At 27.8% G+C, this 12138-nt stretch overlaps 1 protein-coding gene across 1 annotated transcript; it reads right to left on the bottom strand.

Moving 5' to 3' along the window:
- Positions 1–409: 409 nt before the first annotated feature.
- On the bottom strand, positions 410–10192 carry LOC130941158 (uncharacterized). Its single transcript, XM_057869562.1, has 7 exons — positions 9744–10192; positions 9619–9692; positions 8761–9083; positions 6857–7459; positions 3037–3640; positions 2062–2372; positions 410–1233 (listed from the first exon to the last, which is right to left on the bottom strand). Exons 1-7 carry the CDS (start codon positions 10190–10192, stop codon positions 610–612), a joined length of 2988 nt encoding a protein of 995 aa, XP_057725545.1. The 3' UTR covers positions 410–609.
- Positions 10193–12138: the final 1946 nt, after the last annotated feature.

The raw sequence follows: 12138 nt of genomic DNA, 5'->3' as shown, positions 1-12138 counted from the left end.
TTTAAATTTTAAATTTTAAAAATTTTGTAAATTATAAAAGGATATTGAAGTATCACTCCTCCTACTAAATCTTAATATAGAAACAAGTGAAGGTTTAGAGTGGAATTATTATTTGATCATGGAAAAGTATATAGTATTAATATATTATTTGTCAACTTATTACTAATAATAATTAATTATTATATTTTAAATACATGTATAAAAAGATACATTTAGAAAATACATATATAAAGACATTTTTATTAGACATAACCATAAAAAAGACATTTTTATTAGACACATCCACAAAGACATTTCTATTAAACACAATCATAAATAAGAGTTAGTAGAAATTGACAGAAATATTATTGGTAGAAATATTGTTGGTAAAAATATTGTTGATAACATAACGGAATTATTTGATCATATATTAGTAAAAGAAGGAAATGGAAAATTGTGTTATTGACCATAGCAAAGTTTAGCCTTATATGGAGCTTAATTACATAGATAACACACACTATGCTGGAATGAAAACAGCATCAAACAGAATTACTAATAGAATTATCTAACCAAACACACCAAGGCTAATTAACTATATGTAACTAATCATCCTAACTGCTAATTACATTGTTATTTTTTATGCATATTCTTGACAATAATGGGAATCAAACAGAGATCATTTCTTCTTCTTACAGTAGTCCCAAACAATTCGGTCATGTCAAGTTTTTCATTGTTCATTCCATTGGGAAGCTTCCAATCAAAATGGTAAAGCAATTGAGCAAGTGGCAACTCCATGTTTGGTGTAGCAAATGCAATTCCGGGACAAATTCTTCTTCCAGCACCAAATGGAATAAGTTCAAAGTTTGTGCCTTTGTAATCAATTGAACTATCTAAAAATCTCTCTGGCATAAAACTCTCAGCATCAACCCAAAGCCTTGGATCTCTTCCAATTGCCCAATAGTTGATCATGATCTTAGAATTTGCTGGAATATCATATCCCATGATTTTGCATGTCTCTCTGTTCCTTCTTGGAACTAAGAAAGGCAAAGATGGGTGTAATCTTAATGTCTCTTTGATGATAGACTTAAGGTATGTCAATTGGTGCAATTCTGATTCATCCACATATCCTTTGTTACCATAAACCCTTCTAACTTCAGATTGTGCTCTTTCCATCACTTTTAGTTTCTTTATCATCTCAGCCATTGCCCAATCCACAACCGCCGATGATGTTTCGCCACCACCAACAAACATGTCCTACATGCAATGCAATTTAAACAGTTATTAAATCAATAATTACGCACTTATGTATATTTATATATTTTTAGGTGAAAACTCAGATGAAGTCGACTTCAGGTGAAGTTAGATGAAAATTTAGTCAAATCAGTCAAATTATCTAACGACTCTCAGGTATTAATTAACTTCACGTGAAGTCAACTGCACCTGAGTTCCACCTAATCAAATTAAAATACATTTCTTTAAGAATAAATTTGAAGGAACAATAGTCACCAAAAAAAAATTTTGAAGGAACAATAAAAAATAAACATAATAAATTTTAGATGTTTAATTTTTTATTTTTAAAATTTTTTTAGTAACAATAAAACCGTTATCATAAAACGAAGTTTAACACTGAAAATTGAGATTAGAGTTTCTTTTTCTTTTATTTTTATCTTTTAGTAATAGAGAAAGGATAACCCTTAAGAAACCTAATAAATAAAATAGTTCAATATAGTAAAACCAGGGGTAAATTAAGTAGGACACATCCAAAGATATCATTTGATTTAATAGTGTGTGATTGAAATTCATTAATTCAATATCCACAAAAATCTTTGGCATCTTGTGTATACTAGCTACTGGTGTGTAGCTACGTGAGTCACACATATACAGATATTTTTACTTATTAAAATTGATAATTAAAAATTATTAAGATAATTTAATATAATTGTCTAATTTTTTTAATAATTTTTAATTATTAATTTTATTTAAAAACATCTGTATATGAATTTTCAATTTTTTTATTTGTTTCCAAATTTTTTTTATCTTATTATTTCTGTTTCTCTATTTTTGTATGAATTTTTTTATTACCTGAACAACTGCTTTGATGCATTCATCATCCAAGGAGAATTCTGACTCCTTTTGAAACTTGAGAAGAATATCAACTAGATCTTCAACTTCTTCACAGTGATGACTACTTTTTCTATTCCTGTGATCATCTAAGATGTCTTGTAATATTTTATCAGTCTTTTTGTGAAGTTCTTCCATCCTGGCTTTGGTTGTACTCATCACTTGAAACACCCTAACAGAAGGATAGAGATCTGCTACACAATTTGTTCCTGCTAGTAGCATTAATTCCTCAATAGCTGATATATAAGCTTGCTGGTAACTACACCTCTTACCTATGTTACAAAAAAAGAAGTATTGGTTATTAGAAAATTGTATATTAAAAAATATATAAATATATTTAATATACTTAATTATATAGTATTGAATAATATGTATAATAATCATTATAACATTTAATTATATACTGTTAGTCCCTATAAATTTTTAATTAAATTTTTATAATTTAAAAGTATATAATTGAATCTTTATATTATATATTAGTTTGTAAATTTTTTTTAAAGAGATACAATAATTTAAAAATATATTTTTTTAAATACTTTATAATTCATTGTACGGTCAACAAAAAATGATACTTTTTAATAAAAAAATATTTTATAATTCATTGTACGGTCAACAAAAAATGATACTTTTTAACCAAAAAAAAAATACTTAAATAAAACTTAATTAAAAAGTTTGAATTTAATATAAAAAAAAAATTTGTCTCCACGTTATCTCTTAACCCAACAAATAAAAAATTAATCCATCAAAAATTTTATTTAAGGGAGTTAATAAATATCTACTTGCATTCCAATATTTATTTAAACGAACTAGTAAGTTAACTATTAAACTAACCCAATAAAAATTTAATAAAATCTTTTTAAACGGTAAAAACTTTAATAAAATTTAATAAAATAATAAGAATTACGACACTAATTAAACCTAATTATAATTACATACCAAATGCTGCCCTAGCTGCGATCCCATATGTTAATGAGAAAATCTTCTTGCTGAGATTAACAATGGACCCTTCACTTTCAGATATTGTTTTAATCATCTCCGAGACCTCTTCTTCTCTGATGAACCTAAAAGATTGAACACGCTTTGCTGTTAACAACTCCATGGTGCATATCTTCCTTAATTGTCTCCAATAGTCTCCATAGGCAGCGAAGGAAACGCTTCTTCCATTGTAAGTAATAATTCTAGCAAAAAGAGTTTCATGAGGCCTATCAATAAAGTTTAGATCTTGATTCTTCATAATCTCTTGTGCCATTTCAGGTGAAGAAACTATGATGTTGGAGACTTCTCCTAGTTGAAGGTGCATTAAGGGTCCATATTTGGATGCTAAGTCTCTTAAGCATTGATGGGGTAATGGACCAACAAGTTGGTGGATATTTCCTATGAGTGGTAGTTTCCTTGGCCCTGGGGGTAAATTGGTCTTTTTATTAGAACTGAATTTGCTAATAACTGTTTTGAATAGCACAAAGAGAAAGACGAAGGTGGTGAGAATAAACAAAAGGTTTTGAAATTCCATGGGGTGTGGTAGAAAGGAAGAAGGAACGAACTAAAAGGAGAGAGACTTATAAACTCAACAATGTATAAATAACATGTCTATATATATATATATATATATATATAGGAAACATTTCAAGTGCACCGGAAGTACTGATGTACCAGTTGTTTTAACCGTTGATTTAAATTATAAAAAATATATAATATATATATTAATTGAAATCAACGTTAAAACAACTGGTGCACCGGTATTCCTCGGTGCACTTGAAATGTTTCCATATATATATATATCTCACATGTTAATCTTTTTTATTGAAATAAAAATTGTGAAAACTTAGGTGCAGTCGACTTCACGTGAAGTTGATAGCGAAGAGCTGTTAGATAATTTGACTGATTTGACTAAATTTTCATCTAACAACTCTCCGTTATCAAATTCACATGAAGTCGACTGCACCTGCGTTTTCACCAATAAAAATATAAATTTATAACATGTCTCTTTAGTGTCACGAATGGACAAAATAAAAACTAGTATTATACATACTGCCACTAATTATTAAAGTATTAAACTACAACCACGTTCATATTACAAATGTATATCCGGACCAAAAAAGGAAACAAGTTAAATAATTGCAACCACACATGCATGTTAAGGTTCACATCGGTGGATAGATGTTAGTCGATCACTGCCGTGAGATATAAATAATGTGTGTGATGCAGCTTCATCTATATATTGATGAATGATACTTTTATGGGTGCAATTCAAACTCGTCAATTTCTATACCATTTAATAAGTTTTTGTACAAGAAAGGTTAGTGTTTTCAATCTAACCATATGGTTTATATATAATTCACAACTACAAAATTTCACATTATTTTAAGCCCCATTTTAGATTCACTATGACAAAACACCAACCTAGCTATGATTTTAGCCACTGTTATAATTTTTTACAACAGTTATGAAAAGAATTTAGCGATGATTTTAGATTATTGCTAATAAAACTGCCACAAAATTATTTGACGCGATTTAAAAAATGTCTACTCGTTATTAAATTATAGTGGCTTTGAATTGATTTTTTGTTATATTTAATCACGGTTGTAAAATGTCACAATATATTTTAGGGCAATTTACGTAAATAAATTGTTACACCTTTAAAATTACGCAAATGCATTATTTCCAAAATGAAGACGCAAATACATTATTTTATGTATCTATAGAAACTGTTACTGGCAGTAGCGGTTTACACAAACACAGAATCCGCTGCTGCTAAATCCGCTGCTGCCAGCCGCAAATTACCTTGAAATGTGGCAGCATGAAAACCGCTCTAGCCTGTCGCGGTTTCTGTTTGATTTGAGTTGGTCATAAACCGCTATTGACATTAGCGGTTTACGTGTATTGGGACACGTGCGTAAACCGCTGCAGCAGCGGTTTACGTTAAGTATGGGTTGTGTTCTTTGCTGCTGATTTATATTTGAGGTTCTAAGTAAATGAATTTTTTTATTTGTGCAACTTTGTTGTCTTATGCCAAAAGCTAATGTAATGGCTAAGATTTAAAGATGATTTTTTAAGTACATATTAATTGATAAAATTTTATATTCTTATGATTTATTTTTATAAATTGAAAAAAGCAAAATTACTAATACCTATCAGAATAATTATACTTCTCTATCAACATAGATTTAATAAATATATAAAAATTTGTATTTTAAATTTTAAAATATAAAATTAATTTTATTTTAATTTTTAAATATTTAAATAAAATATAATTTTAACAAAAAGCTTCTACAATTACAAAAAATATATATCTCTTTAAAAAATAATAGAAAAAACTGCTTAATTTCACTTTATTCTTCTCGTGCTAGATAGATTAGTTGTGATTTCAAGGTGTGTATATTTTTGTGTTATAATAATCATAATAAATTCGTTTCAATGATATCAACTTCATCTAATTTGGGATCTCCACGTCCCATTTTAAGGAACTAAATATGAGGAAAGGGGTTTATTCTTAATCCATTTGCTTTTTACTTATGCAAACCATATAGCTGATAGTAATGTTGAGAATGCAAATATTTTACTTGGACAAAGTTTCATGCTTGCTTCACCTCGATATTATGCAGCGGAAGATGGCCTATTTTATCGAAGTATTTGCTGATCCGATACTTAATATAGCGTGAATTCTATAGAGTCCTCAACTTAACTAGAATTGTTTTGGTTTTTAAGAAATTCTTACTAGAAAGTTTTTTTATGAGATTTTTTTTAAAAATAGTATTTTTTTGGTGACAAATCAAACTATTATTGAGTCGATAAAATGTGAAAACTGAAAAGTGATTCATATTGATCTTAATACTGTTAAACTTGCTCAATAAATTATCCTCCTCAAAACTTTAAGTGCACCAAATAGCTCATACCAAAATTAAGCAGGCACTAGCTATAACTTTTATTTTCCCATTACATTAGCTTTTGGCATAAGACAATAAAGTTGCACAAATAAAAAAAATTCATTTAGCTAGAACTTCAAATGCAAATCAACAGCAAAGAACACAATCCATACTTAATGTAAACCGCTGCTGCCTCTAGCGGTTTACACACGTGTCCCAATATACATAAACTGCTACTGCCAGTAGCGGTTTATGACTAGTTCAAATCAAGCAAAAATCGCGACAGGCTACAGTGGTTTCCATGCTGCCACATTTTAACATAATCTGCGGTTGGCAGCAGCGAATTTTGTATTTGTGTAAACCGCTACTACCAGTAGCAGTTTCTATAAATACATAAAACAATGCATTTGCGTCTTTATTTTGAAAACAATACATTTACGTAATTTTAAAAGTGTAACAATTTATTTACGTAAATTGTCCTATATTTTATTTGACGTAGTAATCATGAAGCCAATTAATGAACACCTAATTTTGTTTTTCAAAGATATAATTAAAATCTTATGCTAACAAGGCTCCTAAAGACATTTATGTTTTTTTTTTTTTAAAAAAACTTAAATGTTTTTTAATTAATAGATTATAATAATATATAGAAAACTTTAAAATTTTATCTTTTTAACAAAAAACATATAAATTAAACACCATTATATAATATGGTTATTAATAATGTAAATTTACAATGGGGTGAGGAGTAGGCAAACGATCAAACAAGGGTGATGATAAGTAGAGCACGCATAATAAAACCACACTTAAAAAAAAAAAGCATATACTAAGATCACTCATTTAATTTTCTCATTCTAGGGATAATCTTTTTTTAATTGTTAAGGTTGATGATGAATAATAGGAATCAAGCAGAGATCATTTCTTCTTGTCATAGCCATTCCAAACAACTCAGTCATATCAAGTTCCTCATTCTTGATTTCATTGGGAAGCTTCCAATCAAAATGATAAAGCAATTGAGCAAGTAGCAACTCCATGTTTGGTGTAGCAAATGCAATCCCGGGACACATTCTTCTTCCACTACCAAATGGAATAAACTCGAAGTTTGTGCTTCTATTTTCAATTGAATAATTATCAACAAACCTCTCAGGCTTAAATTCTATGGCATCAACCCAATACCTTGGATCTCTTCCAATTGCCCAAGCATTGATCATGATTCTAGAATTAGCTGGAATTTGGTACCCTTTGATTTGGCACGGTTCTCTGTTTTGTCTTGGAATTAACAATGGCACAGGTGGATGTAACCTTAAGGTTTCTTTGATGATACACTTAAGGTATATCAATTGGTGCAATTCTGATTCATCCACATACCCTTTGCTACCATAAACCCTTCTAACCTCAGATTGTGCTCTTTCCATCATTTTTGGTTTCTTTATCATTTCAGCCATTGCCCATTCCACAACTGCTGAGGATGTTTTTCCACCACCAGTAAACATGTCCTGCAAATTCATTAATTATTATAATAAAGGTTTTGCAAATTGATTAATTATTATAAAGGTTTTCGCTAACTAACAAGTGTCTTAAAAATGCTAAAATACTAATGTGCTTTGGCCTCCAGCAAAAATAAGTAAGTGCAGCGTTTTTTTAACTTTAAAGCATAAATTTAAACTCTAAACTCTAAATTTTGAATTCTAAATATTAAATTTTAAATTTTAAATTTTTAAATTATAAATCATAAATCGTAAATTATAAATTCTAGTATAAATTATTGATATAAAATATAATAAATAAAGAGTTAAGATTTATTTAATTAATAAAAAATATAATATTTATTATTTAATAAAAAACATTTAAGGATAAACCATTAATTTACTTATTAATAAAAATAACTAAATATTTGTAATGTATTTTTAAGACAAAATATAAAAATCTTACTAAAAAGGGCCTAAACAATAATCTCAAGCAAATAATGATTCTTCACGTAAGATATATATTATTATAATAGATTACGTTTATTTTTGTAAATACAATATGACATGACATTAAAATAGAGATATTAAAAATTATTTTTTATGTATTGTATTTAAATACAATAAACAAAACAGTAATGTAATATTTAGTATTATATTTAGATAAATATAAATAATATTAAAATATAATATAAAATTATTAAAATAGACCTATCTAATAAAATAGATAGAATTTTTTATAAGATAATAAAAAGGAATAATAGGAGAATAATAAAAAATAACTATAAACGAATAGAAAAGGAAAAAATTTTATTAAAAATTCTGTGTCCACCTTTCTATTTCTGTGTTTATGTCCTTCGTAAACACAAAAATAAAAAAAAAGTATCCCAGAGATATTGTATTCAGTGTCCATGTCTCTCTATCTAAACATGTTTTATATATGAGAAAGTATAGGGAGCCAATGGAATATTTGTACAATATGTATAATAGTGGTTTAGGGATGTTCGATTCAGTAGAATATCAGATGTTTATTATCTCTGATACTCGGATAGTTATTCTGGATAGTATGAATATATTGTATATGTTTGAGAAATTAGTAGTATCTTATCATGAATGTTCATTTTTTAACTCATATATATTGGGCTAAATAAATAGTCCATTATACACATTGTACAAATACTCCATTGACTCTCTAGCGGAATAATGATAATGAACACGTGACTTGTTTAGGTTCACATAAACATTAATCTATATAATAATTGTCTATATATGTCTAGAAATATAAATAAGTACAACACATAAATACATAACTCATATATAGTGAGACTAACCTGTATGACTGCTTTGATATCGTCATCAGTCAAGGGATATTCAAAGTCCTTTTGTTGAAATTTGAGAAGAACATCAACTAGATCTTCACTACCTTCTTCTTCATTACATTTGCCATCTTTTCTATTTCTATGATCATTTATGATGTCTTGTAATACCTTATCAATCTTTGTGTGCAGTTCTTCAAGTTTAGCCTTGTCTCTACTCATCATTTCAAGCAATACTCTAATTGAAGGATACAGATCAACAATACAATTTCTTCCTCCTATTTGAGATGCTTCCGCAATAGATGATATAAAAACTTCCTGGTAGCTATACTTTTTACCTATATTGTCAGTTAAAAAATATATAATTATTAAATAACAAATATGATAAAGTATATGTAATGAGTTACAACTTACAAGCTAAGGCTTATAACATCTTATAAAATTCTTTTTTAAGTGTTAGTCTTTGATATGAGAATTTTGTTTTAGGTATTGATCTGAAGAGACTCATAAAATATTTAGTATCTCTTTTAAGAGCCAACATTTTAATGGCTTCATTCTACAGTACTTCATTCGATTTTACGTCGGTTCAAAATTTTCTGTAGTTAGTTTTTTTTTTTTAAGATTGGCGGCTCTCAATATATAAATACACGAATATATAATGAGTGATATAATTATAATAATAATTATAATAATAATAATTATGATATTATTATTATTAACAATATAATTCACTAAATAATAATAATAATAATAATAATTATTATTATTATTATTATTATTATTGTTATAATAATAATAATAATAATAATTATTATTATTATTATTATTATTATTAAAAAAGTATTTGCACTGTGTATCATAATTTTTTCTTACCAAATGCTATTCTAGCCGCTATTCCATAGGTCGTTGATAAAATCTTGTGAGAGAGATTAAAAATGGAGCCTTGACTTTGAGATATTGCTTTGACCAACTCTGAAACCTCTGCTTCTCTTAGGTGCCTAAAAGATTGAACACGCTTTGTTGTTAATAACTCCATGGTGCATATCTTCCTTAGTTGTCTCCAATAGTCTCCATAGGCAGCGTAGGAGACGCTTCTTCCATTGTAAGTAATAATTCTAGCAAAAAGAGTTTCATGAGGCCTATCACAAAAGTTGAGATCTTGAGTCTTCATAATCTCTTGTGCCATTTCAGGTGAAGAAACTATGATGTGGGAGACTTCTCCTAGTTGAAGGTGCATTAAGGGTCCATATTTGGATGCTAAGTTTCTTAGGGTTTCATGGAGTTGTGAAGAACCAACAAGTTGGTGGATATTTCCTATCAGTGGTAGTTTCCATGGCCCTGGGGGTAAATTCGTCTTATTACAAGTGGATTTCTTAATAACTAAATTGAATAGTACAAAGAGAAACAGGAAGCTGGTGAGAATAAACAAAAGGTTTTGAAGATCCATGATATGCATGGTAGAAGGTTGTATTTGCCTACCATTATATAATAACTATGATATGTTGCTCAATAATTGATCAAAAATGCTATTTATACGCCAAACTCAACTATTAAAATTAGCTTTTAATATATTTGTGTATAAATACATGTGTGGTTTAATTTATTTTCATTGTGTATTTATATTTCAACATATATTTTATACTGATAACTGACTTTGGTAGTTAATTTTAGTATACACGTACTATATAGTCCATAATTAATTATAAGTTGTCATTTACAAAAACAACTTAGTATAGGTGCATGTAGGGATGGCAATATACACCCTACTCGTAGGTACCCAATCCGATCCCACTCGATTGGATAGAATTATCAACTCGATTTGTAGTGGGTAGAATAGGGTGCGGCTAGGATTCTCGTGCGGTTGAGTAAGATATAGGTTGAGTAGTCTCAACTCTACCAGCCTGACTTGCATAGAATTCTCGTGCGGTTGAGTAAGATATAGGTTGAGTAGTCTCAACTCTACCAGCCTGACTTGCATATATATATATATAATATATATATATATATATATATATATATATATATATATATATATACTTTGGCCCAACAATATTAAATTGTAAAACTTTGGTTTCAGATTAATAATATTAAGTAGATTTAAGTCAATTTTAAAAATTAATTTAAAAAATAAGTGATAGCATTTTTATTTATAAATACTTTAAAAATAATATTTTTAATCAATATAAAATTTATAATAAATTCAAAATATACTTATAATCAATTAGACTCATTTAAAGTAAAAAAAAAAGGTAAGAAAATGAATGTTTAAATTCTTAAATTAAGATAATAAAATTTATAAATTATAAAAATTATAAATTTGATGACGGTTAATTCTTTATTTTATTTCTTTATAAATCTTCAAACTTTAGAATTTACATAATTTCTTTTTCGGTTGTGACTTAAGGTGTTATAAATAAATTAATGAAATAAATCAAAAGTATTTTAATTTGTTGCTAAAATATTTATGGTAATTAAAGATACGTGACTAGATAGTAGATATATCGCCGTAGTGATGAGTCACGCATTGATGAGATTGCTTGGCATGCGGAATAATTCCATTTGAATCCAATAATGATCACCCTACTCTACTCTCTAAATTTTCAGGGATTATTAAGGCCAGCCCCACTTATTAGATATGGACATTTATTAAGAGGGGGTGCTACCGTGATGAGAGAAAAAAATTTCTTTTCATATTGAAGTAACGTGAAGTAGAAAATTGGTTGACGTGTGGAGACTGGAGAGTTGTTTCTTAAGAAACAGCATTTCTGAGCAAAAACAGAGACAATAGATTTTTGGTAAAATATAAGTTATAGATCAAAGTTTAAAGATATGTTACGTGGTAAAATATAAACTATACATTCTAAAGCTATATTTTTCATTTAAAATCCTAATTCTTCACAAAGAAAAGCGTCACCTAATGGAAAAAAAGTAAATTAGAAGATTTAAGAGAAGAAATAATTAAATTATCAAAATTAATGATTTTAACCAATGTTAATTGTAATGACACTGAATTCTTAAAATCAATACAAAATGATTTTTTTCAAAATCTTTATTTTACTATAAGTTTTATTGAAGGATTTCAAAAACCTGAAAAAACTTATTTTTCACACGGAATTTCTAAAAAATGCTACCATGGAAATAATTCCCCACATCTTTATCATACTTTTAACCCACAATTAAATTCTATAATAGATATGCTTGAAGAAATATTAGTATCCATAAAATTTCAAAGAAACAAGGAAAAAGAGAATTCCAAAGAAGAAAAATTTCAAAATATAATCAACATAACAGACTTAAAAGTAAAACCACCATTGAAATTATGAATATTGAAGAAAAATTAGAAGAAGTTACAATGCTTTTTAAACAATTAAAAATGGCTCAAGAAAATAATAT

The sequence above is a fragment of the Arachis stenosperma genome, chromosome 7 (assembly GCF_014773155.1).
Source record: "Arachis stenosperma cultivar V10309 chromosome 7, arast.V10309.gnm1.PFL2, whole genome shotgun sequence".
In the NCBI taxonomy this organism is placed as follows: domain Eukaryota; kingdom Viridiplantae; phylum Streptophyta; class Magnoliopsida; order Fabales; family Fabaceae; genus Arachis; species Arachis stenosperma.
The sequence above is the reverse complement of the archived record's forward strand: the minus strand, read 5'-3'. Positions and strand labels throughout refer to the sequence as shown.

What these genes read in the sequence shown, in the direction of transcription:
- LOC130941158 (XM_057869562.1), bottom strand. Translation starts at nt 10,192, where the DNA reads ATGGATCTTCAAAACCTTTTGTTTATTCTCACCAGCTTCCTGTTTCTC. An exon ending in ATATCAAAGCAGTCATACAG is followed by an intron (nt 7,460 to 8,760) that starts GTTAGTCTCACT and finishes ATGAATTTGCAG; the next exon opens with GACATGTTTACTGGTGGTGG. An exon ending in CGCAGCTAGGGCAGCATTTG is followed by an intron (nt 2,373 to 3,036) that starts GTATGTAATTAT and finishes TTTGTAACATAG; the next exon opens with GTAAGAGGTGTAGTTACCAG.